Genomic DNA, 22,343 nt, shown 5'->3' with positions numbered 1-22,343 from the left:
AATACAATGGATCTTTCTTTATTATTTTCATGCATTTCTATGCACATTTTACTCTAGCCTGTGCACATTACAAAAATGGTTGTAGAACTGCAGTGCAAAATTCAGAGAAGCATGCATTTTGAAGGGAGGATGCTTTTCGGTTCACACATTGTTTCAGAAAGTGTGGCTTAGGTAGCTTTGCATTCATTTTAGGTAGGTAAATGTAAAACTGAACTGAACTTCCCTCCCATCCCTCCTTCATACTTACATAGGACAGTGAGCTGGTAGAAGGTATTCACACCTTCAGAGAGGACAGAGCTGTATGCATGGCATTCGACTCTCATCCCATGATCTGCAGATGACACCACCAGAGTCACCTTTCCAGAAGTGGAAAACCCTCCGAATTCTGCTTTCTTCTGCTCTGGGTTAGTTGCCTTCAACCTGAAGAAGAAACACTACTAACAATAACTTATCGAGAACTTATAAAAACAAGAAAAAGCTCTGCTGGATCAGGACATTGGCAAATCTAGTCCAGAATTTTGTTCTCCCAATAGCCAAAAATATGCCTACGGAAAGCCTCCAAGAAGGACCTGAGGACAACAGCAACTCTGCCCACTTGTGACTCCCAAGCATGGTTTTTATGGTGCTTATATAATAATAATACTATAATCATTTATTATTTATACCCCGCCCAACTAGCTGGATTTTCCCAGCCACTTTGGGCGGCTTCCAACAAATATTTAAAATACAATAAAACATCAGACATTAAAAACTTCCCTAAACAGGGCTGCTTTCAGATGTCTTCTAAAAGTCAGGTAGTTGTTTATTTCCTTGACATCTGATGGGAGGGCGTTCCACTACCAAGAAGGCTCTCTGCCTTACTTACAATGCTTATATTCATATGTAACCTATTGCAGTGTTTTTCAACTCCAGGTCCCCTGGTGCTGTTGGACTGCAGCTCCCACCATCCACAGCCAGCTTAGCCAATGGCTAAGGATGAAGGGAGCTGTCACCCGACAGCATCTAGAGATCCAAGGCTGAAGAACGCTGACCTACTGTAAACCATTTGGAGAACTTGGGATAATAACTGGTCTATAAGTGGAAATAATAATAATAATAATATACACAGGAAAACAAGCTGGAGAGACTTGGGTGTCCACATCACCTTTGTCCATGACTGAGCCCTAAGATGTTCCAGCAAACTGGAGGAGCAAAGAGTGAGAGGTCAAAGGACACAATCCTGCCCAAAGTTCCAAAATGTATTGGACTAGCCCTGGCAGAAGTGGACAAGGGCCTTTGAAGATGTAGCAAGACCTGCAGATGAAGCTGTTGTAGGATGGGCATTGGGGAAGTCAGACATCCTCTTACCTTTTCCCATCTTTGAGCCAGGTTAGGCTGGCGGGAGGGTTGCTACTGCCCGATTTGCAGTGAAGTGTCACCAACTGGCCAGGCCTGACCTCCTTGGCTGTCACCGTAATTTTTGCGCTTAGGGGTGGGACTGTGGAAAGAAAGAGGCTGGCTGTCAAGACTCGGGCTTCGGTGCCACCTCCTAGCTCTACGCTCCATGCCAACCTTCCCCAACCTGCTGCCCTCCAGATGCCTTAAACTACAACTCCCACCAGCCCTGTCCACAGTGACCATGATGGGAGTTGTGATTCAGAAGAAATTGGCGGGTGTGGATTGGGGAAGGTCGTATAAGGTCTTTATTCAGACCTTCTGCATTGAGGTACAGATAGGAGATATAGCTCAGTGGCAGAGCCTCTGGCTCACATGCAGAAGGCCCTGGGTTCAATTCCTGGCATCTCCTGAAAGGGCTCAGAGAGCCTCTTTTCTGGAAATCCTGGAGAGCCACGGCAATCCAGTGTTGACAATACTGAGCTGGATGGATCAGTGCCATGATTTGGTAAAAGGCAGCTTCCTATGTTCAGGTCCCATCTTTCCGCTTGTGGTGCCACAACTCTTGGGGCTGAGCTTATCAATACACCAGAAACAAACAAGCAAAAAAGAATATTTCTTGCTTATGGATGCTATCACTTTAAAATAATAGAAGAGGGAAATCCCATATTTATGGGTTTCACCCATATCGTGAATCATTTGCATTTGGAAAGCTAGCAGGTCAGGAGTTCTAAAGCCCAGTCTTCTTCCCAGGATGCTTGCTTGCTTGAGTCAACAATTTTATTTTATTTATATCCCACCCTTCCTCCCAAAGGAGCCCAGGGTGGCTTCCCAGGCACCCTCTACTAGACTGTGCATGAAAGCTGCCGCTCAGTGAGAGAGGGGCTTTGCATGCAACAGGTCCCAGGTTTAACCCTTGGTTTCTCTAGATAGGGCTGGAAACAGACTTATTATGCCTGAAACCTTGGGAAACCGCTGCCCGTCACTGTCGACAATAGTGAGCCAGATGCTATAACTTGGCATATTGCCCTTGCACCCTGCACAATATACTGGTGAAGCTCAGCAGGCACCCAGGCTGCTTCAGAGGAGGGCAGGACCACGGACAGCTCACTGTGGTTCTGCATACAGAGACAGGATGGACACAAGGCACCTAACAGCAGCCAGCTTGGAACATTGTCCCATCAATAGGTTAGTCTGGAGCAAACAATGAGCTTAAGCAGCCTCACCATCATTGGGTGGCGGACTCAAGCTCCATCCCCTCCAAGGAAATTACTTGGGTTTAAAGGGGCTCGGCCATATCCATCCATCAGGTCTCTCCTGCTGCCTGGTGGGCCTGGTATTGTCCCACCCACTGGGATGGAGCCACTTTTCTGACATTGGCATCACTGCAGCCTGCCTAGATGCGGCTGGGGCTGTGCAGTCGCACCAGTGAAGTGGTCAGATTGGCTCCGCCGGTGCAGCCCCAGATTTGCCACTACCCTGCCTTGCCCCAGCCCCAGGGTGGACATTGATAGACATTGCAGGGGGTTCGATTAATTCTCCCTTGAGGTCCATTAAAATTTTACAGTTCTGTGATTCTGTAGACAGTTACATTTCTCTTGAGCATCTTGCTCTTATTTCTCAGTCACATGTCCCGCCGCAAACATGCCCTCCATTCAGATCAAGGCCGGAAGGGTGCACATGTGTGTTGAAGCTTACACTGGACGTGCAGACGAGTCTCTGCAGTGAGCGCTGGGGTTCTGGAACTTCCAAATGCCTTGCAATAGTAAGCAGCCATGTTGTCACTGGCAGTCGTGGTGAGGAGCAGCTCCTTGGACACAATGTTCCCCGATGACCCCGGAGTTGTCCCGTCCCTCACTACTTTGCTCTCCTGTAGGAAGAATCCAGATTGCAGTGGGGGTAAGCAGAGAGGCAGCCACTCTGGGGGGACAGGCCAATTGGGCACCCATCACTCAGGACTGGCCAGGGGTCCTTAGGGGAAGAGCCATGGGGTCTCTTCTACTGCCCCCAGCACCTACCATTTGTCATCTGCCTCACTTTGTCTAATGCAATGGAGGGGAATCTCAGACCTGGGGGCCAAATTTGGCCTTCAGACCTTCCTAGCTGGGTCCTTGAAACTCTCTCTGGGTGACAGCCCCTCCCCAACCACACCCTCTCACCCCATACCATGCCCCTCACTGTCCTGGCTTCACAACTTCCTCGGGTATTTTTGCCTGCCTGTGATGTACCCTTGAACTCAGATCATGTCCCTTGGTTGCCAGGAAGGAGGACAGAGTATGAGGGTGGGTGTCTAGAAACAAGCCTATTGTACGAAGATAAAATTTGCCTTCATTGTTCTGCCAAGTTTTGCCTCTGCTCCTCAGCCACCACCATTGACTTGTGGAGCAGCTCCCAGGCTGAAAAAGTTTCCCACCCCGGCCTAATGGTAGCGCTGGCCCTGGAGGCAGTAATGCTGGACCACCTTGTACCACTCGAGGCGAGGCAGAGGGTGTCCACCACTGGCAAAGCAGGTGAGCTTGACTACGGTGCCAGCTCGAAAGCATGTTTCTGGGGGTGGAACATCAATCCAGATCTTCTGAGGTGGATCTGAAGGACAAAAACAAGAATGGGGAAGAGAAGGAGGAAACAGATATTAGAAGGGGGGATTCAAAACCCGTCACACATGGCAACCGTTGCCATGACACACACACAATCATCCCTCCTGCTCACACTGTACTCGGAGGGTCACGGTAGCAGTCTTGGCGTAGAGGATGGCTTCATTGAAGGCCTCACAGATCAGAGACAATCCGTTGTCCTCACGGCGTGCTGTGTATGTGATGTTAGACACCGTGATCATCCCGCCATGAGCTGCCTGTAGGAGGATAGCAATTCTCATTTTGAGAAGGGAGAAGAGGCAGATCTAAACAAGTGGTTTCAAAATGGCTGTTTCCCTGATTTCCCAGCACTCTGAAAGTCCACAAGTCCCTCTAACTTGGTATTGTCTACACTGACTGGCAGCAGAGCTTCAGAGAAGAGGGAACTCCAAGCCCAACCCAAGATTGAACCTGGGACTTTCTGCAGGAAAGGCAGATGCTCTACCACTGAGCTACAACCTTCCTCAGTGCTCATACAATGTTCTTACTTCCCCCACAATCTGGGACAGTACAGTCTTCTCAGAGGCCCTTACTTTCCCATGTTCGTGGCCCCTAAACTCATGCTTCAGGCCCTCCCTGTCATGATCCTAACCAGCAGATAAGTCTTGACATGGAGGCAATGGAATCCACTGGATTTGGAAGACCAGCAGTGGAAGTGGTGGACCCCAACCCACCAGGAACCCATCGGCTAGGAGGCCCTGGAAAGAGAGTACTCTCCAAATTGGGACACCCTTAGAGAGAGTGTCCCAAAGGACTGCTGCCATAATGTACCACCTCGCCTCCATTTTGTCCCCCCACCTAACCCCCTGGATTCAAAAATCTCCTGTTTGTCTGAAAAAATGGGCAGGCGACATCTAAAAGTAGGGAAGGGAGAATCTGTCAGTTTTGGTTTTTCTCCATTCTCATTTTCCCAATCTCAAGTTCAGTTCTTCACCTTTCCACATAACACTTTGCACCCAAAAAAAACCCTAACCCAAATAAAGACAAGTCCTCATGAAAACTCAGCAGCGTTTTAATGCAAATATGCATGTACAGTGGTACCTCGGGTTACATACGCTTCAGGTTACATATGCTTCAGGTTACACACTCCGCTAACCCAGAAATATTACCTAGGGTTAAGAACTTTGCTTCAGGATGAGAACAGAAATTGTGCTCCGGCGGCATGGCAGCAGCAGGAGGCCCCATTAGCTAAAGTGGTGCTTCAGGTTAAGAACAGTTTCAGGTTAAGAATGGACCTCCGGAACGAATTAAGTACGTAACCAGAGGTACCACTGTATTTTTATACAATTTTGCCCAATACACATATTCTTACAAAGCACTTCCTCCTCACAGAATGCATTTTTGTCTCCTATTTTACTTACGCATGCCTTCTGATGCACGTTTGACTCCAGGGTACACATTTTCATGTGCACTGCAACATTCATAGAAGTGCGAATTTCAAAGGGCAGCTGTGTTTTGGTTCATCTATCATTTCAGAAAGTGCAGATTAAACAAGTTTGCCTTCAAATTCCTGCCCCATCCTTGGCTCAGGAACAAGAGAGGATGAAATGCCCACTGACGCCCTCTAATTACCATCCATATAGGACCCATCTCACTCAGCCTCCTAGCAGAATGGGCCCCTGCTATTGCCTACCTCTGACACAGTGACCTCTGTGGCGCTGAGCTCCTTCCAGCCCAGCCACCAGCGCAGCAAGACAGGTGGGTTGCTGGCAGAGGTGGAACAAGACAGCGAGACCTCCTTGTTTTCCTCAGTGCTGCTTGAGCCTATGATTTTCACCTGGTCGGGGAGAACTGTTATCCAAAAAGTAGAGCCCGGGGGCAGGGGGAGGGAAGAGAAGGATATTAGTCACCCAGTGCAAGACTTAGATGTGCTCATTTTTGTTTTCAAATCAGTGTGTCCTTCTTTCCCTTTCACCAGGAGAAGAAATTTGGTTGCGGTTTTGTTTGTCGTTCCATGTGCCTCTGGGAAAGTACAACATGCTTGACTTTTGTGAAGGGAAGCAAGGTTGTTGTTGTTGTTTACAAAATGGACCTAGTGGCTGAGGCTGCATATACACCCCAAGCACATTTTTCGTCTCAAAGAATTCTGGGTGCTGTAGTTTGTCAAGGCTTGCTGGGAATTGTAACTCTGTGAAGTGTAAACCACGGTGCCTGGTATTATTTGAGGGGGTAAATGTGCCTTAAAGGTTTAGTGCAGTGGTTCTCAAACTGGGGGGTTCCCCAGATGTTGTTGGACTACAACTCTCATCATACCTGAGCTCTGGCCTTGCTAGCTAGGGATGATGGGAGTTGTAGTCCAACAACATCTGGGGACCCACAGGTTGAGAACTGCTGGTTTAGTGGGTATGCAGAATCAGGGCCATCCTACCCATAGGCAATAGGGGTGCGGGGCACCCAGGCGCCAGGCTCTCAGGGGCTCCAGGCCTAGAGTCTGGGGCCTGAAAGTTGAGTCTGGAGAAGAGCCCGCCCATTGGTCGGAGCACCGCAGCGGACTCTTCTGCTGTGCCGCAAGTTTGGGGGTGACCGAGCCAGCGACACGCTGAGGCGGCTGGCCAGCTCCGCCCTCCTGCGTGCCTGGGACTGGGCAACCTGGGGGGGGGCGCGGGTGGATCTTTGCACCCTGGTGCCACATATGCTTAAGACAGCCCTATGCAGGATAGTTTCTGTATTCAAACGTAGCAAAAATCTCTAGTTACAGGAAGGAGACAAGGAGAGATTTGGGTGCATGTACTCCCCATCCCTCCCTTCTGGTGGAAAGGAGGAGATTGGAGGCTTCACTTCTGTCTTAAAATAACCGCAGTTTACCTTTCCATCTGAACCCGAAAATGCGCTTAATCTTAACTATGGTTTCTTGGAACCAGTGCTGAGTCAAAGTATTTGAGCCCAGTTAATTTTGTAAGTTTTACAAAGGTGGGGAGGGGAAAATATGCTTCTGAAGACAAGGTTAATTTTCAGGGGGTGAATTCCTAAGAACGTTCAAGGGGTGATATTACCTTGAAAGATATGTTAGATGTGGATTTTGTCTTCCTTCAACTACTTTTTAAAATAAAAGTTAAAGAAACATTGATCCTTGACCAATCTTCCCCTCCAAAAAGTTCCTCTGGGAATAACACTATCACGAGGGAGCATTTTTTCCATTGGGGCATTTAATTCCAGGAGTACCATGGGTCTACTGTCACTTGAAGTGATGGAAAGACTTATTGTATTGCAAAAAGAACACACAATGGCAACCTCGTACTTGAAAGCATGGCCACAGCACCCACAAATTAGCATTTGCTTGCCCCCTCCCCAAGTCACCAAATATCTCCCCCCTACACACACACTTCTATGGGGATGAGTGGTCCCAGGAAAGGAAGGGCAGGATATTCAGTCAAGTCCTGGTTGAAACAAGTCAACTTCATGACAAACTACTCAGGCATGTTTTGGGAAGGGACAGTCCCAACACTCACAAACCACGTGCAGAGTGATGCTGGCTTGCAGGGGAAGGGGCAAGACTTGGTTCAAGGCCTGGCAGCTGATTATAGCCATGTTGTCTTCTGCTGTGATGCTGAGGCTGAGGGAACTCCGGGACAATTGGCCAGCGTCGTCCGTCTCCCAGTTCGTGGAAATCACTTCATCGTTCTGTAAGGCACAAGCCCATAGCTGAGATCCAGGGAGAAGAGCCTGGAAGCTGAAGGGTGGGGTGTTGACAAGATAGGGGAGGAGCCTGGCAGTGCCCAGTATACCTGAAGGAGCATCTCCACTCCCATCGTTCAGTCCAAACATTGAGGTCCAGCTCCGAGGGCCTTCTGGCAGTTCCCTCACTGAGAGAATTGAGGTTACAGGGAACCAGGCAGAGGGCCTTCTTGGTAGTGGCACCCACCCTGTGGAATGCTCTCCCATCAGATGTCAAGGAAATAAACAACTATCTGATGTTTAGAAGACATCTGAAGGCAACCATGTTTAGGGAATTTTTCAATGTTTGATGTTTTATCATGTTTTGAATATTCTGGGAGCCACCCAGAGTGTCTGCGGAAACCCAGACAGATGAGTGGGGTATAGATAAAGTAGTAGTAGTAGTATGCCAGGATAGGAGCAGAGGACAGAAGCCGTTAGGCAGTCAGAAACATCCGGCTGGCCCTAAGGCACCATGACTTTGGAGCTTAATGAGCACAGGGGCTGCGCAAATAGCAAACTTTATCAAACCAACAGGGAAATAACATGTTTTGGGCTCCCAGACTTCTTTCCTTCCTTCTCTTAGAGGCCAGGAGAAGGAGGATAGAGCCTAGGGCCCAGCAAACCTTGTAACACCATATACAAATTGGACAACACGTGGCTTGCTGCCACCATTCATAAAACCTCTATGCACCATCACTAGAAAACCTCAGGGGTGTTGGAAGCTGCTTTCTAGTGCTTGTAAGACTTCTGGTCTATCTAGCTATACCCCTTGGAGCAGCCAGTCCAGAGTTTCAGGCAGGGTTCTTTCCTGTAGGAATCTAGCATTGAATCTTGGGTCTTCTGTGTGAATGCCGTGTGCTCTGTGGCTCTTCCTCAGTAGAACAGCCACCATGTGGAGCAACTGCCATAGGCAGGCTGTTTCAAATCATGTGAGAGTCACAATACATCGAGCAATCCTTAGCTGCTTTGTCACCAATGAATGTACATGAACATTCCAACTGATGAGAGGGAAAGGCAAATCGCAGGATGTTGAGCTACTGCTATAAAGAAGGGGGAAAGGGAAGAGAAACACGGAGAGGAGGCTAGGGTGCTGATAGAGAAGAAGACCCACCAGGACCAAGGATGGAGGAGGCAGGGAAGAAGGCCAGGTGACTGGGGAAAAAGATGGAGGCTGCAGCAAGTCAAGGAGAAGGTGGAAGAGGCCAAGGGCTAAAAGACAGACAGAGTGGATTGAGGAATGTAGGAAGAGATCAAAGAGAACCGAAAGCTGAGCTAAAACTCCACACCAGATAATGGGACAGGAAGGGCTGTGCTGTTGCTGATGTAGCAGAAGGGGAATTGTGGGGTCATAATATATAGCCTGTCAGAAAATCTGGCTGCAGGTCCCTCACCGGCTGCTAACAGAATAATTACCACCAGGTGGCACTCACTGGGACGCTTTTGCATTTACAGCCTGGAAGTCACAGAAATGTCCACCCCAATGTTAAGGAGAGCAGGAGCAATGGTCTGCTGTACAGTATCCCAAGCTCCAGACACCTGGGGGAGGATTTGGGCTTTCTCCAATAGCAAATGATTTGTCGTCCCGCCCACAAAAAAAGAAAAGAACTGTGCACACACAAAAACGGTTCTCCTCTCCCCAGAGCACAAGGGGGGGGGGAGGGAGAACTCAACTCATCAAACAAGTCAGTACAAAAAGAGTAGTGCCTCAAAGTTCCCCCACTCACCTTTAGCCATTGCAGAGTAGCCAGTGGGTTCCCACTCAAAGAAATACAGGTCAGCTCTACTTTGTCCTTGGCTTTTACTGTGGGGCCATCGTATCCCCTGATGACAGGTGGCTGTGGTGGGACTGTCAAAGAGAGCAGAACGATATGGCTGAAACTCAAAGGAGAGGAGGTCCCTAAGGCCACCAGTTCCTGTTTGCCTACAGCAACCTTCCCTTTCCATAGGGGTGGAGAGGCAGTGTGGTGCAGTGGTTAGAGTGTCAGGCTAGGGCCTAACTGCAGTTTCCAGGGCAAGCGCAAGGGAAGTCTTGCATAGAATGCATTGCAGTACTGTAATCCAGTCTTGAAGTCACCAGTTCATCAACTACGGTAGCCAAGCTCTCCCTGTTCAGGAATGGTCAAAGAAGTCATCCCCATTGACCATTATGCTTGACCGCTGGCCAGACTGGCTGGGGCGGATGGGAGCTGGAGTCCAGTAACATCTAGAGGCCACAGATTCTGCACCTTTGCTCTAAATCAGTCAAAGGATACTGAGTTATCATCGTCAAAATGATAGGGCAAAAGCTGTGACGCAGGTCTGTTTTGAATGACAGGCGCTGATCCACAGAGGAAACTAAACCCACTCAAATCACACAAGCTGTTTACAAGGACTTAGGAGGATGGTGTTTGCCTGGCTGGGTTGACCAGACCTTAAAGATTTAGGTGACAGCCACACCATTATCTTAAAGTGCATTTAAAGCACATGTATTCCTACAAATAAATCCTAGGAATTGTAGTTTGTCAAGGTGCTGTGAATTGTAGCTCTGTGAATGGTAAACTACAGTTGCCAGGATTTTTGGGGGGGAAGACGTGTGCTTTAAAAGTGTGGTGTGGATTGGACCCCAGCCGATATGGGCTATTTCCATCACATGCTGACCTTGTCTTGTTTTTAAAAGAACCTTAAAAAAAAAACACCACCAAACCCACCCTTTAAGTATCTCATACTTTCCCTTGTCCATTTGCTCTGTTATCGTCTCTTGTTTCTTCTGCCTTTTATTGCAACTGCCCTGGGTGATCTCTCGCTTCCTCCTCCACCTCCTCATTCCTTATCCTTTTGTGTTTGTTTTTTTATTAGGAAAGAAATAACAGTTTCCTTGGGCACTTAGTGGCGATTATGCTGACGGTTACCTTTAGCCCTGGAAAAGCGAAAGGTCTGACGAAGCATTCTGAGTGACTTACACAGGATATTCATGGTGAAGCTGACAACAACTGGGATTAAGGCAACTGGGTTAGAAGCTGCGCACGTCAGCCGTTGCCTGTTGTCTGAGCTCTGGGGAGTGATCCTGGAAGAAAGCAGAGGAGAAGACCATAGGAGCGATTCAAAGCTAGTAATTGGTTTTTGGGGGGGGGTGCGGTCTGGTTTGGTTCACACATACCTACATCATTTGCAAAGGAATACACAAATCCAAATGCAGCTGCCTTCAAAATTCTCACTTCTCCTAATTTGGCAATACAGTTGTCCAGCTAAAGAATGCATGCAAAAATGGGTATACCAAGGGAAAATGTGTGCATCAAAATACATGTTAGTGAAAACGGCGTGCAAAAATGCATCCCTTTGGAGGGGAAATTGCTTTGCAAAAAATGTGTTGATTAGGGAACATTTGCATGCAAAAATGTGTATCTGAGGAGAATATTTTTTTTAACTACAAACTGATGAGGAAAGATGGCAAACCGATTTTAAGGTTGGAAAAATGAGAATCTGAGAGAAACCACAAGGGAAGGATTTATTCTTCCCTAGCTATCCTCTCCTTTGGCCCCTACTCTGCATGTACCCCCTCTCCACATTCCTTCAGCTTTGACTTCCACTGTAGAGCAGCCTTTAAAAAAAAGATAAAGGACCCCTGGACGGTTAAGTCCAGTCAAAGGTGACTATGGCGTTGCAGCGCTCATTTCACTTTCAGGCCGAGGGAGCCAGCGTTTGTCCACAGACAGCTTTCCTGGTCATGTGGCCAGCATGACTAAACTGCTTCTGGCGCACCGGAACACCGTGACGGAAACCAGAGCACACAGATGCGCTATTTACCTTCCCGCCACAGTGGTACCTATTTATCTACTTGCACTGGTGTGCTTTTGAACTGCTAGGTTGGCAGGAGCTGGGACCGAGCAACAGGAGCTCACTCCGTCATGGAGATTCAAACTGCCAACCTTCTGATTGGCAAGCTCAAGAGGCTCAGTGGTTTAGACCAGAGTGCCACCCACATCCCAGAGCAGCCCTGCATACAGGCGACTGGGGGCTAGCGCTATAGAGCTCCTTCCGTGCTCTTCGCACCTCAGCACGGCCTCTGTGCTGAAGAGCTTGTTGTTGGAGCCAGGTTGGATGCTGGATGACACATCTGTCACTTCCTTGTCACCTGGAGAGAAAGGGAAGATTGGTAAGGGGGATGCTAATTCTGTGGCCTAGTCAACCTTCCACATACCCCCATGATAGCCCTCAAAAATACCCACAGCCCACCCCACCAAGACTAGCACAGTATGAAGCAAGCAAATTCCGAGGGACCCCATGCTAGGAAGGGAAAAAACTGGCCTAAACTAGCTGGGTGCCCAAGGTGAGACCCTAGAATGGTACCTCCCTTCCCTACTAATAAACACGCCTCTGAAAACCAGTTGGCAGGAGAAGGCTGCTATTATGCTCAGGAACTGCTTGAGGGCTTCCCAGAGGCAACTGTGAGAACACAACGCAGGACTTAGATCTGATTTAGCAGGGCTCTGATTACGAGGCAGGGGCCAGAACTCAGTGGGAGAGCATCTGCTGTGCAGGCAGATGGTCCCAGCCTCAATCACTGTTATTTCCAGATTGCACAGGGAATGTCTCCTTGCCGGGAACCCTAGAACGCCACAGCCAGGCAGTGTGGCCAGTACTGAGCCACGTGTACCAATGGTCTGAATCAGAACAAGGCAGCTTCCTAAGTTCTAAACACAGATCACCATCTTCCATGCTCTGGCACAGTTCCAGGACATTTCAACGACAGCTTGTGCGACAGAATTTCTATTGGCATAAGAGGGTCCAATTACCTAATGAAATCCTTTCGTATGTAGTGTGAGCAGCGTTTAACTAGTGAATCTTGATTAGAGAGTAGACTTTACCTGTTGCAATTACACAGAGAGAGATGCGTGTAGGGAAAGGGGGAGTTGTTTATTGTAGGAAATACATAACTCAGAAAAGTTTCGAGTTCTAGAATGTGGCATATATCCAGCCTCATTTAGCCAACATACTTAACTCTAAATGGATGCATGAAAGGGTTAAGACCACAGAGTAGGCTGTCCTGCCAGTTAGCTAGGCTACACACCCTCACTTTGGGAGCCAGGGTTACCAAACACTTTGTTCTTTTTCTTCCACCATGTGAACCCTTCTAATAAGGATATCTAAGCTGAATGTTCCAAGCCATCTTTGTGCTTCTATACAAATAACTTAGAAGCATTTCCCACTTTTTGAAACTAAGTTGTACTGCTTGTCTTTTCTTGCTGCTGTATGGAAAAACACATGAATCTGACCTTTGAAGAGTAAGTAAACTATTTTTAACTTACCAACCGTGTTTGTTTGTTTGTTTAAGGGGAACATACTAGACATCATAAAATAGAAGGAAAATTCTCTGGATGCTTAGATCCAGGGTTTGGGGCAAGTACTCTGCTTTTCCTTCTATTTTATGATGTCTAGTATGTTCCCCTTAAACAAACAAACAACAACCTAACTAGTCTAGAAAACAACAAGGCATCCATGCTTGCTCTTCTACTCTCTCAGAGTATAGTAAAAAATGACTTCCCCTCTTGAGGTCCAAGAATCAGTGGGAAGAGGAGGAGGAAGCTGTAAACAGGATGCAACTGAAGACATATCAGTCTAAACAACAAGGAGATAGAGAAGTAAACTGATAGGCTAAAGGTACAAGGATAGTATGGGAATGTGACTGTCCCTCAGTCTACTTGTCTTAATCCAATGCAAAGCTCTCTTTTTACGAACTGAGTTGCACCCAAACTTCCATGGGCCAAAACTTGTCTTGCCATTTGCTCTGCTACTTTTAATGGCACCCCAACAAATCTGATTGTGTTATTTTAGAGACTTTAAAATGTTTGCCAATATTAATATTTATGGTTCCGATAGCACAAGATTAGACCATGGTGAATGTATCTTCTCAGATCAGCTGATTGTATAAACAAACCGCTGCTGGTGTCTGGTGCTGGATCAAATGTATGTTGAAAGGCGGAGAAATGTTACATTTAAGTTTCTCTATAGTTTTATCTCTAGTTGACTAAGGAATTATTCATGCATGAGAATTCCTCATTATAACTGTGCAAAAGCTAGATTTCCTCCTCAATCAATGATGAATGCATTTGCACAGAGAGAGGCTAGAAAAGCATTTCCTAAATAAATAAAACATTCAGATTATATCTCAATGTTTTCTGGGTAGGTGCTGTATTTTGTTTTCATGTGTTATTTTTATTATTATTATGGCCAGGGGGGCACAAAATGTGGAAGTGGCACAGGTCTCTCTGGACCTCAGAGAGGGCCTGTGAACCAGCCAGTGGAACCATTGTCCCAGAAACATCTCTTTGCTCAGTGAAAATGAGAGAAACTGGAGGATGATCCATTAGGGCAAATGGGCACTGCCCCACCAACCTCTGTCTGCCTTCACCCAAGCCCCACCTGCCTGCCTTCCTCTTTCTGCTCAGTCCAGGGGGTGGCACTGTGGCCTCCTCCGTTTTTGTGTTGCCCTTGTAGAACTCAGTGGGGAGAAGGATGGAGCAAATACTAGAATTAGTTGCCTCTGCCTGCCATGGGTTACAGCACCACCTACTGGTTATCCTCCCCGCCCTACAAGTCGCAAAGAGCACCAGCAACTGCTGGCAGGAAGTATGCCGCAAAATCAGCCCCTGCCCCTCCCCTCCCAAAGAACAATCCCGCAACTTGTGGAAGGAACTAGGATTCATGCAACCTCCTCACCACTGCGGAAGGTGATCTCAGCTGCAGGCCGGGCATCTTCCACCTGGCAGTGCACCGTATATTCCATGCCAGCCACCCAGGTCACTGTGCTGTTGGCTGGGTACTCCCTAATGAGCGGCCTCTTGGGGGGAACTATAGGGAAAAGAAGTAAAGTGAAGAAGGGTGAAATGTGGTTGCTTTTCTCCACTCTACTTCCACCACCAGAAGCATCCTCCCCACATGTCAGGCTTCGGGGAATTGGACCCCGTGGTCCTAAATGAGCAGATCAAATGAAAGGAATTCTTACCAGTTAGTTTCTTTAATAAACACAGCGAAGGACAAAAAAAAGCATCAACCCAGAATGGTGGTGCTCCCAATTCAGGCTTACACTCCCTCCATCCCTATGAATCTATGTCACTCCTACATCTTGTACTCTGAGCTTGTACCCTCTGCGCTTTCTGAACTCTTCCCGAACTTGGGCTGGGCGGAGGAATGCTGTCCAGAGGCTGTGAATATGTTAACCCTCTCTCTTCCAGTGTTTCTTCTCCTAGCTGCTCCCCATCCAGTATTTCCCAACTTCTGCCTTCTGAACTATGCCCTTCTGCAAACCACTGTTCCAAATCTAGACTGTCCTCCTGCTCCTAGGAAGATTCAGGAGCAGGAGCAGGGGGAAGGGGTGCTCCCACCATTCCTCCTCAGTGCAGCCCTCCTCTGCACGGTACGGTCCCTGACACCACACAGCACTTTCATAGCTAAAACCATTGTGTGCAAAGGGTTAATGCCGATTCAGTCAGATCAGGGGGCCCTTTTCAGCTCAGGGGCCAAATTCTCTTGGGATCAACCTTCCAGGGTCTGCATACCAGTTCAGATGCAGAAGTGGGCACAGCACTGGATGTGATGCTTCTCTTGTCCAATAGGCTTCATTCCAGCCATGTGAAACACAAAGGTTTCTATGGGTGCCGCCCAGAGTGGTTTTGGTTTCTATGGAAGCCGCCCAGAGTGGCTGGGGAGGCCCAGCCAGATGGGCAGGGTATAAATAATAAATAATAAATTATTATTATTATTATTATTATTATTATTATTATTATTATTATTATTATTGGTGCGCGCACACAAACACACACACACACGGGCCCACGCACCACACATCTCTCCCTCCTTCTCCCAAGCAAGAAAGAGGCATTGTCACAGTACAAGGGCACATTCCAGCCAGGCAAAAGAACCCAAAGAAGGTGTGGCCTCTGGGAAGGGTGTGGTCCGCAGAGAGTCACATGGCTGTTTCTCAACCAATTCTGGAAGACGGAACGCAAATGAATTGATTAGGAGAGGGGCCGACTGTGAGCTCCCAGATTCCTTCTGGCACTTACTCAGCACAGAGAGCAGCACACTGCGAGAGATGATGCCTCTGCTTTTCTCCGAGGGTCCCACCTGGCACTCGTACATGGCATCGTCTTCTAGTTGGCTCCTTGTTATTTGCAGGTTAAACTTGCCTGAAGTATCAAAAGGCAAGGGCAAGTTGAAATGATATTTCCCCCCATGTTTGGTTCAAATTATTCTCATTCTGGGACACATTCTCCAATCCTGCTTTGGGCTTGCTAGTTATCAGGCTCCTGGTACCATCACCCATCCTAGCAGGTTCTCCAATCCTCTCCCAGCTCTTTCCCTATACAGTGGACACTCGGGTTGCGAACATGATCCATGCGGGATGCACGTTCGCAACCTGCAGCATTCTCAACCCGCAGCTGCGCAGCTGCGCACGCGCAGGTTGCGATTCAGCACTTCTGAGCATGCGCAACTGCCGAAACCCGGAAGTAACCTGAAAAAATGCAACCTGAAGCATCTGTAGCCCAAGGTATGACTGTACTGTGTCACCTTCTCCATAACTATTAATATGCTGGTGCTGTTCTTCCTAATGCAGGATTTGGTGTCCTAAAAATACCATTTATCAGTTATTTCAGAAGCACCAAGTTTCGACTTCATTTCAGTTTTGTTTTATTTAAATAAAGAAATTGCCACCGCTTCCCCTCCAAAAAAAAATCCTACATGATTCCACAGGAATAACACTTAAGTCAATATCATAACCATTTAAATCCTCTCCAAACCCCCCCCCCCCAAAAAAACCCCAAAAATTAAAACAGTAGGATGGCAGTGGACGAAGCAATATATCTTAGCACCAATGGAATATACAGCATTAGCACGTTTATACAAACCTAATGTGAGGAGGGGTTTTTCTTCGGTTTCACAACAATTCCTCCCAACATACATCTTAGTCAGTTCCAGTCTTTTCCCCAGAACCTGACAAATGTCCCCATCACTCCTATCGTGGGTCTGTGTTCCCTAATATAAATCACAAATATGTTCCTAGCTCTCATGATTGCTGGCATAGCATGAGACTGGAGATGTCTCCATGCTTTTTCCCCTCCTTTCCTTCCTTGGCAATTTTCTTGAAATTATTTGAAAACCTTATTCACAAAAATAGAGCTGAAGCAGTGTTGCAAAGCAGAACCAGACATCGGAGGACAGGGAATCTGTGGCCCTCTAAATCAGGGGTGCACAACCTGCAACCCTCCAGTAGTTTCTGGACTACAGCTCCCATCAGCCCCAGCCAACATAGCCAGTGATCAGGGATGATGGGAGGTGTAGTCCAACAACATCTGGAAGGCCACAGGTTGTGCACCTATGCTCTAGATGTTGTTGGACCTCAGCTCCCATCAGCCCCAGTCAGCATGGCCAGGAATGATGGGTGTTGTAGTCTAGCAACTTCTGGAAGGCCACAGATTTCCCAGACCTGCCCTAATTGATAGTGGCAGCTAGTTGGAAGTGGCAGCTTGGTGGAAGCTAGTTCCAATGACCCCCCCCAAAAAAAAAAAAAACCTGGAGACTTCTCACCTTGGCTAGGATCTCTCACCATGCTGTAGCGTGGGAACCTAGGGATGTCCTGGTTGGGTCCCAACAAAAGCCCATCTTTCACCCACTGCACAATGCCAGATAGGTTGTCCACCTCACACCTTAGCAGAGCTGTTTCCCCTTCATGGACGGTGACGTTATCCGGCTCCACACGGAAGGCCTGTTGAAGGTTCTCAGCACAGCAACCTAGGAGATCCACAATATGAATGATGGCCAACAGCTATGCTCATTCAAAGTCTGCCTATTTCCTCCAACTACATGTAAATGTCCACTTCTCTGATAGCCTCCCTTTTCTTTGCTGAGTTTCAGGGAACAGCTGAAATGCAACTACACCTTTCCAAACAGGTGGCTGTCCAGTGGTTGCCTCAACACCTCCAAGCAAAAGAGAGCCCACCACCTCCTACATGCAGCTGCTGGGTGACCTTGGGCCAGTCACACTTCCTTGAAGTCTCTCAGCCCCACTCACCTCACAGAGTGTTTGTTGTGGGGGAGGAAGGGAAAGGAGAATGTTAGCTGCTTTGAGACTCCTTAAAGGGAGTGAAAGGCGGGATATCAAATCCAAACTCTTCTTCTTCTTCTACAGCAGCCTCTGTTCCACTCTCGAACAGCTCTTGCTGTTAGGAAATTTCCCCTCATCTTTAGCTGAAATCTACTTCCTTGAAATTTCCATCCATTGGTTCTAGCCAAGGCTGCTTGAACTTCTGCATGACAGCCCTTCAGATATTTAAAGACACTTGTCATACTTCTCCTGGGGAAGGGTGGCAGGTCATGGTAGAGTATCTGCTATACATACAGAAGGTCCCACATTCAATCCCTGTCATCTCCAAGAAGGGCTGAAAACATCCCCTGTGTGAAAATCCCCTGCCAGTCAGTGTAGACAATGCTGGACTCACTGGACCAGTTGTCTAACTCAGTATAAAGCAGCATCCTTTGTTCCTCCCCTAATCTTCTTTTCTCCAGGTGAAACATCTTCAGCTCCTTCAACCATTCTTCACAGAACTTGGTTTCCAGACCCATCACCATCCCAGCCACCCTCCTCTGGACTCTCTCAAGTTCCTCAATGCCCTTATTAAAATGCGGTGACCAGAACTGGATGCAGAACTCTAGATGCAGCCTGTCCAGCTCAGAATCAGGTGCAATTATTACTTCCCAAGATCTGGACACAAGATCTGGGTAACAGAAGCATTGATACCCCTTTGGAACTGCGCCCCATCCGTCCTTATATGACCCAGCTTGTCAGGAGCTCTAAGCTGTCATGTCCTACTGTGAAGGATTAGGGCTTTGGGGTATTTTATATTGCATTTTAGGTTGCACAACTCAAGTTGTAAAATGCTTGCTTTTTGCTTTAAAGTCTTACTTGCACAGGAGGGTCAAAAGTTCACAGGAAGGTTAAAAGTACAGGAGGGGTGGTTTGGCACAACCAAACCATTCTACCCAATATTGAGACTGAACCAGTTAAGCCCAGCAGGTTATCTAGTGGAGATAGCCAGAGAATAATCAAGATATCCCCTTGGTAGCAATGGTGAAGTGAAAAGGAAGGAGGGCTTGGTGTTCTTCCATTTCCTCTCACAAGGCAGGTTACAGCCCATGCCACCTTACCTGCTTAGACCCTTCCTGGAGTCATGTGACTGGCTTCTGGGCAAAACAGAACAGCAGACCAGATAGATCATTGGTCTGGGCCAGCAGTGCTCCTCTTAAGTTCTGTATGTCTCACCTTGGTTGATCAGGTTGAGGAGGAGTCGGATGAGCAGGACGCCCAGGCCCCAGGACACCATTCCTACCTGCTGTCACTCTGAAAGTAAGAATCAGGGTCTTGGGGTCTTGTAAACCTGCAAGTGATCATCACAGAGATGGTTGTGAGAGATGAAGGTAAGGGATGGTGATGGGACCATTGGCACCCTTACCCTCATGCGAGCGGATGTGGATGACGTTAGACTTAAATATGAAGGAGGAAAAGATTTTTTTAAGAACATAAGGAGATCATTTGGGAGATCATCATTGTGCTGGATCATCCAGTCAGTGATGCACGTAGGTAATTTAAGGCTCTGTACTTAATGGTCTAGTAGCAGAGGTGGGCTCTTTAGAGAATGATGTATACTATTGCTTTACTTGCTTCAAAATGTGGTTTTGCTGCATTTGGGTGCCCTCCTGCTCATTCCGCAGAGCAAGGCTTCTGCCCCCAAAGTCCTTCCCTAACTGCACCACTGCATCTAGTTCTAAAAATATAAAAAGATCCCTGCTGAATCAAAACAAAGATCACCTAGTTTGGCACCCTGTTTCCCATAGTGGCTGCCCAGGTGCCTCTGAAATGCCCATCCATCAACTGGTACCCAGAGGCATAATGCCTATGACAATGGAGGTAATATACAGCCCTCGAAACTAGCAGCCTCATCCTCCATGAATTTATCTAATTGAAGTCAATGAACTACATCACAGGTTAGCGGACTCCGTGGCTCAAATATGCATTGTGTAAAGAAGTGCTTCCAGCATTCAGCTTCAGTGCATGGCCCTGGATTCTAGTATCATGACAGAGGGGAGGAAAGTTCTTTCCGCCCATTTCTCCACATCACACAATCAGTGCCATTGTCATGGGCCAGGGATCAGCTTCACCTGCTGGACAGCAGCCTGAAGGGAAGAAGCTGGAATGGCTCCACCTGCAACTGATCAGCCCTCAAGGACATGGGAAAGAAGGGTACTGATGAGAAACAGCTGGCTTCAGCCTTCTTAAACAGTGCTCTCAGCAGCACTCAGATGCTGGAAACAATGCCTGTGGTTCCAGGCCCTACCTTGCTGCTTCTTGTTCTACATCTGGACCCTTGACTCTGTGATCACCTGGATTCCCTGACCTCAGGGCTGTTTGAGCCAGTGTGGTGTAGTGGTTAAGAGCGGTAGGCTCGTAATCTGGTGAACCGGGTTCACGTCTCCGCTCCTCCACATGCAGCTGCTGGGTGATCTTGGGCTAGTCACACTTCTCTCTGAAGTCTCTCAGCTTCACTCACCTCACAGAGTGTTTGTTGTGGGGGAGGGAGGGAAAGGAGATTGTTAGCCGCTTTGAGACTCCTTGGGGTAGTGATAAAGCGGGTTATCAAATTCAAACTCTTCTCTTCTTTGACTTTGTATGTAGATTCTGCTCTCAGGCAAGTGTTCCTTAGAGACACCTAGCCCCAGCTTGCTCAGCAACGGGACTCGATGGGGCCACAACAGCCATTGGTGACCCTGGTTTTTTAAAAATTACTCCCATCAGTTGTCTTTTTTTCCAAACTTAAAAGTCTCAAACATTTAGCTTTCACTGTTGGGAAAGTATCAATAACTGGTTTTATTGAGAATTTTGACATTTTAGTTCATAGCTTTAGAGGTGCTGTGGTTCCTTTTTACAAAGAAGTCGTATATAAATGTTGAACAGCCATTAAAGCTTTTTCCTTCTTCTTTGCAATGCCCAGCCATCAGATCTCCTTCTGCTCTCTCCAGAGCAACAGCAAACATCTGTTCCAACTTCTGCCCATCCAACAGTCAGAAGACAGCCATCATGTCTCCCTTTAATCTTCTCTTCCCCGAGCTAAACAATTATTTATTTATCTTACTGAACAAGATTTATATACTGCTTGATTGTAGGAAACCCTCCAAGAGGTTACAGTAAATATTAAAATTATCAATAAAAACATTGAAAAACAATTAAACTCAACAGCATAAAAGATCAAGACATATCAACATCTGCATGTCTAGACAGGCTTGCCTAAATGAAAATGTTTTTCAGCATGAAATAGTAGAGTGAATGCACCTGCCTGGTGTCAACAGGCAGGGAGTTCCAAAGTATAGATACTGCCACACTAAAATTTCTTACAGCTGCAGAACAAGTGTCAAGTGATGCCTGTAACCTTGTCCAGTTTGCTGTATTGAAGCAGCCAGGTGGGTTTATATCAGGTAAGGCAAGTAAACTGGTCCCCAGCTGTTAAGCAAGTCAACATGCCCAAGTCCTTCCTCAAGTCATAGGATTTGGTTTCCATCCCCAGCAACTATCCTGATTCCCCTCCCTGGAAACTCTAAAGCGTTTCAATGCTTTTAAAATGTGATGACCAGAACTGGGTGCAGTACTCTAGGTTCAGCCTGGCCAGCAAAGAGAGCAGAACTATTACTTTTTGCAGACTGGACATTAATGAAAGCATTGATATCTCTCTCTCTCTCTCTCTCTCTCTCTCTCTCTCTCTCTCTCTCTCTCTCACACACACACACACACACACACACACACATGATCTTACCTTGCCCCAAGTGCCCAGTGTCCAGAGATTGACTCTTCTGAACCTCTCCTGAAGTAGGACTGCCGAGTCAGTGAGATGACTGAGATGCCAGCGCCGGTCCCTCCTCCACAGCTGCCTGCTAAGGAACCTGCCCACTTCATCGCTTACAAGCACCTAAGGAAAACAAGCAGAGGCAAGGAATCCACCCCATCCTCCATGGAGGAGGCCTGGGAGGTGGCAGTGCTGACTCCATGATTTGGGTGGGTTCCATAGAATCCTGACTCTGGGGGGCCTTAAACTGGAATAAGCAGGGCATGTGAAATGAATATCCTGATCTTCTTGAATACTTTGTGCAAAATGGAAATTGATAACACAAAATGGAAATTTTGGCTCTACATACCAGTGGGCCCTGATATTGGGAGGGGGGGAATCTCTTTCTAACCTATTTTCCAGAGGCAACAGTGGCTGAATATACACACCACAAACAGTGACCCATCTTTTGAACTTTTAACTCTTGGGAAGAGATAATGCATTACCTCTCTGCAGTCTAAATTAGCCATTTTTCCTAGTAGGTTGGGGCTGTACTAAAGGGGCAGAAATTTCTGATCACATGAAGATCTTGCATTACCCAAACAGCATCTTCAGCTACTTTCTTCTTGTTGTTGTTATTTAGTTGTTTAGTCGTGTCTGACACTTTGTGACCCCATGGACCAGAGCACACCAGGCACTCCTGTCTTCCACCGCCTCCCGCAGTTTGGTCAGGCTCATGTTAGTAGCTTCGAGAACACTGTCCAACCATCTCGTCCTCTGTCATCCCCTTCTTCTTGTGCCCTCCATCTTTCCCAAGATCAGGGTCTTTTCC

At 47.4% G+C, this 22,343-nt stretch overlaps 1 protein-coding gene across 1 annotated transcript in view; it reads right to left on the bottom strand.

The window, feature by feature from the left end:
* NPHS1 (NPHS1 adhesion molecule, nephrin) overlaps positions 1-22,044 on the bottom strand; it is a 49,251-nt gene extending 27,207 nt beyond the window's left edge. Inside the window, exons 1-15 of the mRNA XM_083751033.1 lie at positions 21,503-22,044; positions 18,961-19,075; positions 17,229-17,432; positions 15,707-15,829; positions 14,361-14,492; positions 11,694-11,775; positions 10,604-10,707; positions 9,389-9,510; positions 7,457-7,628; positions 5,641-5,798; positions 4,084-4,225; positions 3,836-3,960; positions 3,073-3,244; positions 1,348-1,477; positions 248-420 (exon numbers count right to left, since the gene is read on the bottom strand). Of these exons, the coding sequence (XP_083607159.1) occupies positions 248-420; positions 1,348-1,477; positions 3,073-3,244; positions 3,836-3,960; positions 4,084-4,225; positions 5,641-5,798; positions 7,457-7,628; positions 9,389-9,510; positions 10,604-10,707; positions 11,694-11,775; positions 14,361-14,492; positions 15,707-15,829; positions 17,229-17,432; positions 18,961-19,021 (1,900 nt within the window). The 5' untranslated portion in view covers positions 19,022-19,075; positions 21,503-22,044. The remainder of the gene's footprint in view (positions 1-247; positions 421-1,347; positions 1,478-3,072; positions 3,245-3,835; positions 3,961-4,083; positions 4,226-5,640; positions 5,799-7,456; positions 7,629-9,388; positions 9,511-10,603; positions 10,708-11,693; positions 11,776-14,360; positions 14,493-15,706; positions 15,830-17,228; positions 17,433-18,960; positions 19,076-21,502) is intronic.
* Between the last annotated feature and the right edge of the window lie 299 nt (positions 22,045-22,343).

This window comes from Podarcis gaigeae (assembly GCF_964106915.1).
Source record: "Podarcis gaigeae genome assembly, chromosome: 8".
NCBI lineage: Eukaryota > Metazoa > Chordata > Lepidosauria > Squamata > Lacertidae > Podarcis > Podarcis gaigeae.
Note: the sequence above shows the minus strand (reverse complement) of the source record. Positions and strands in the feature narration are given on the sequence as shown.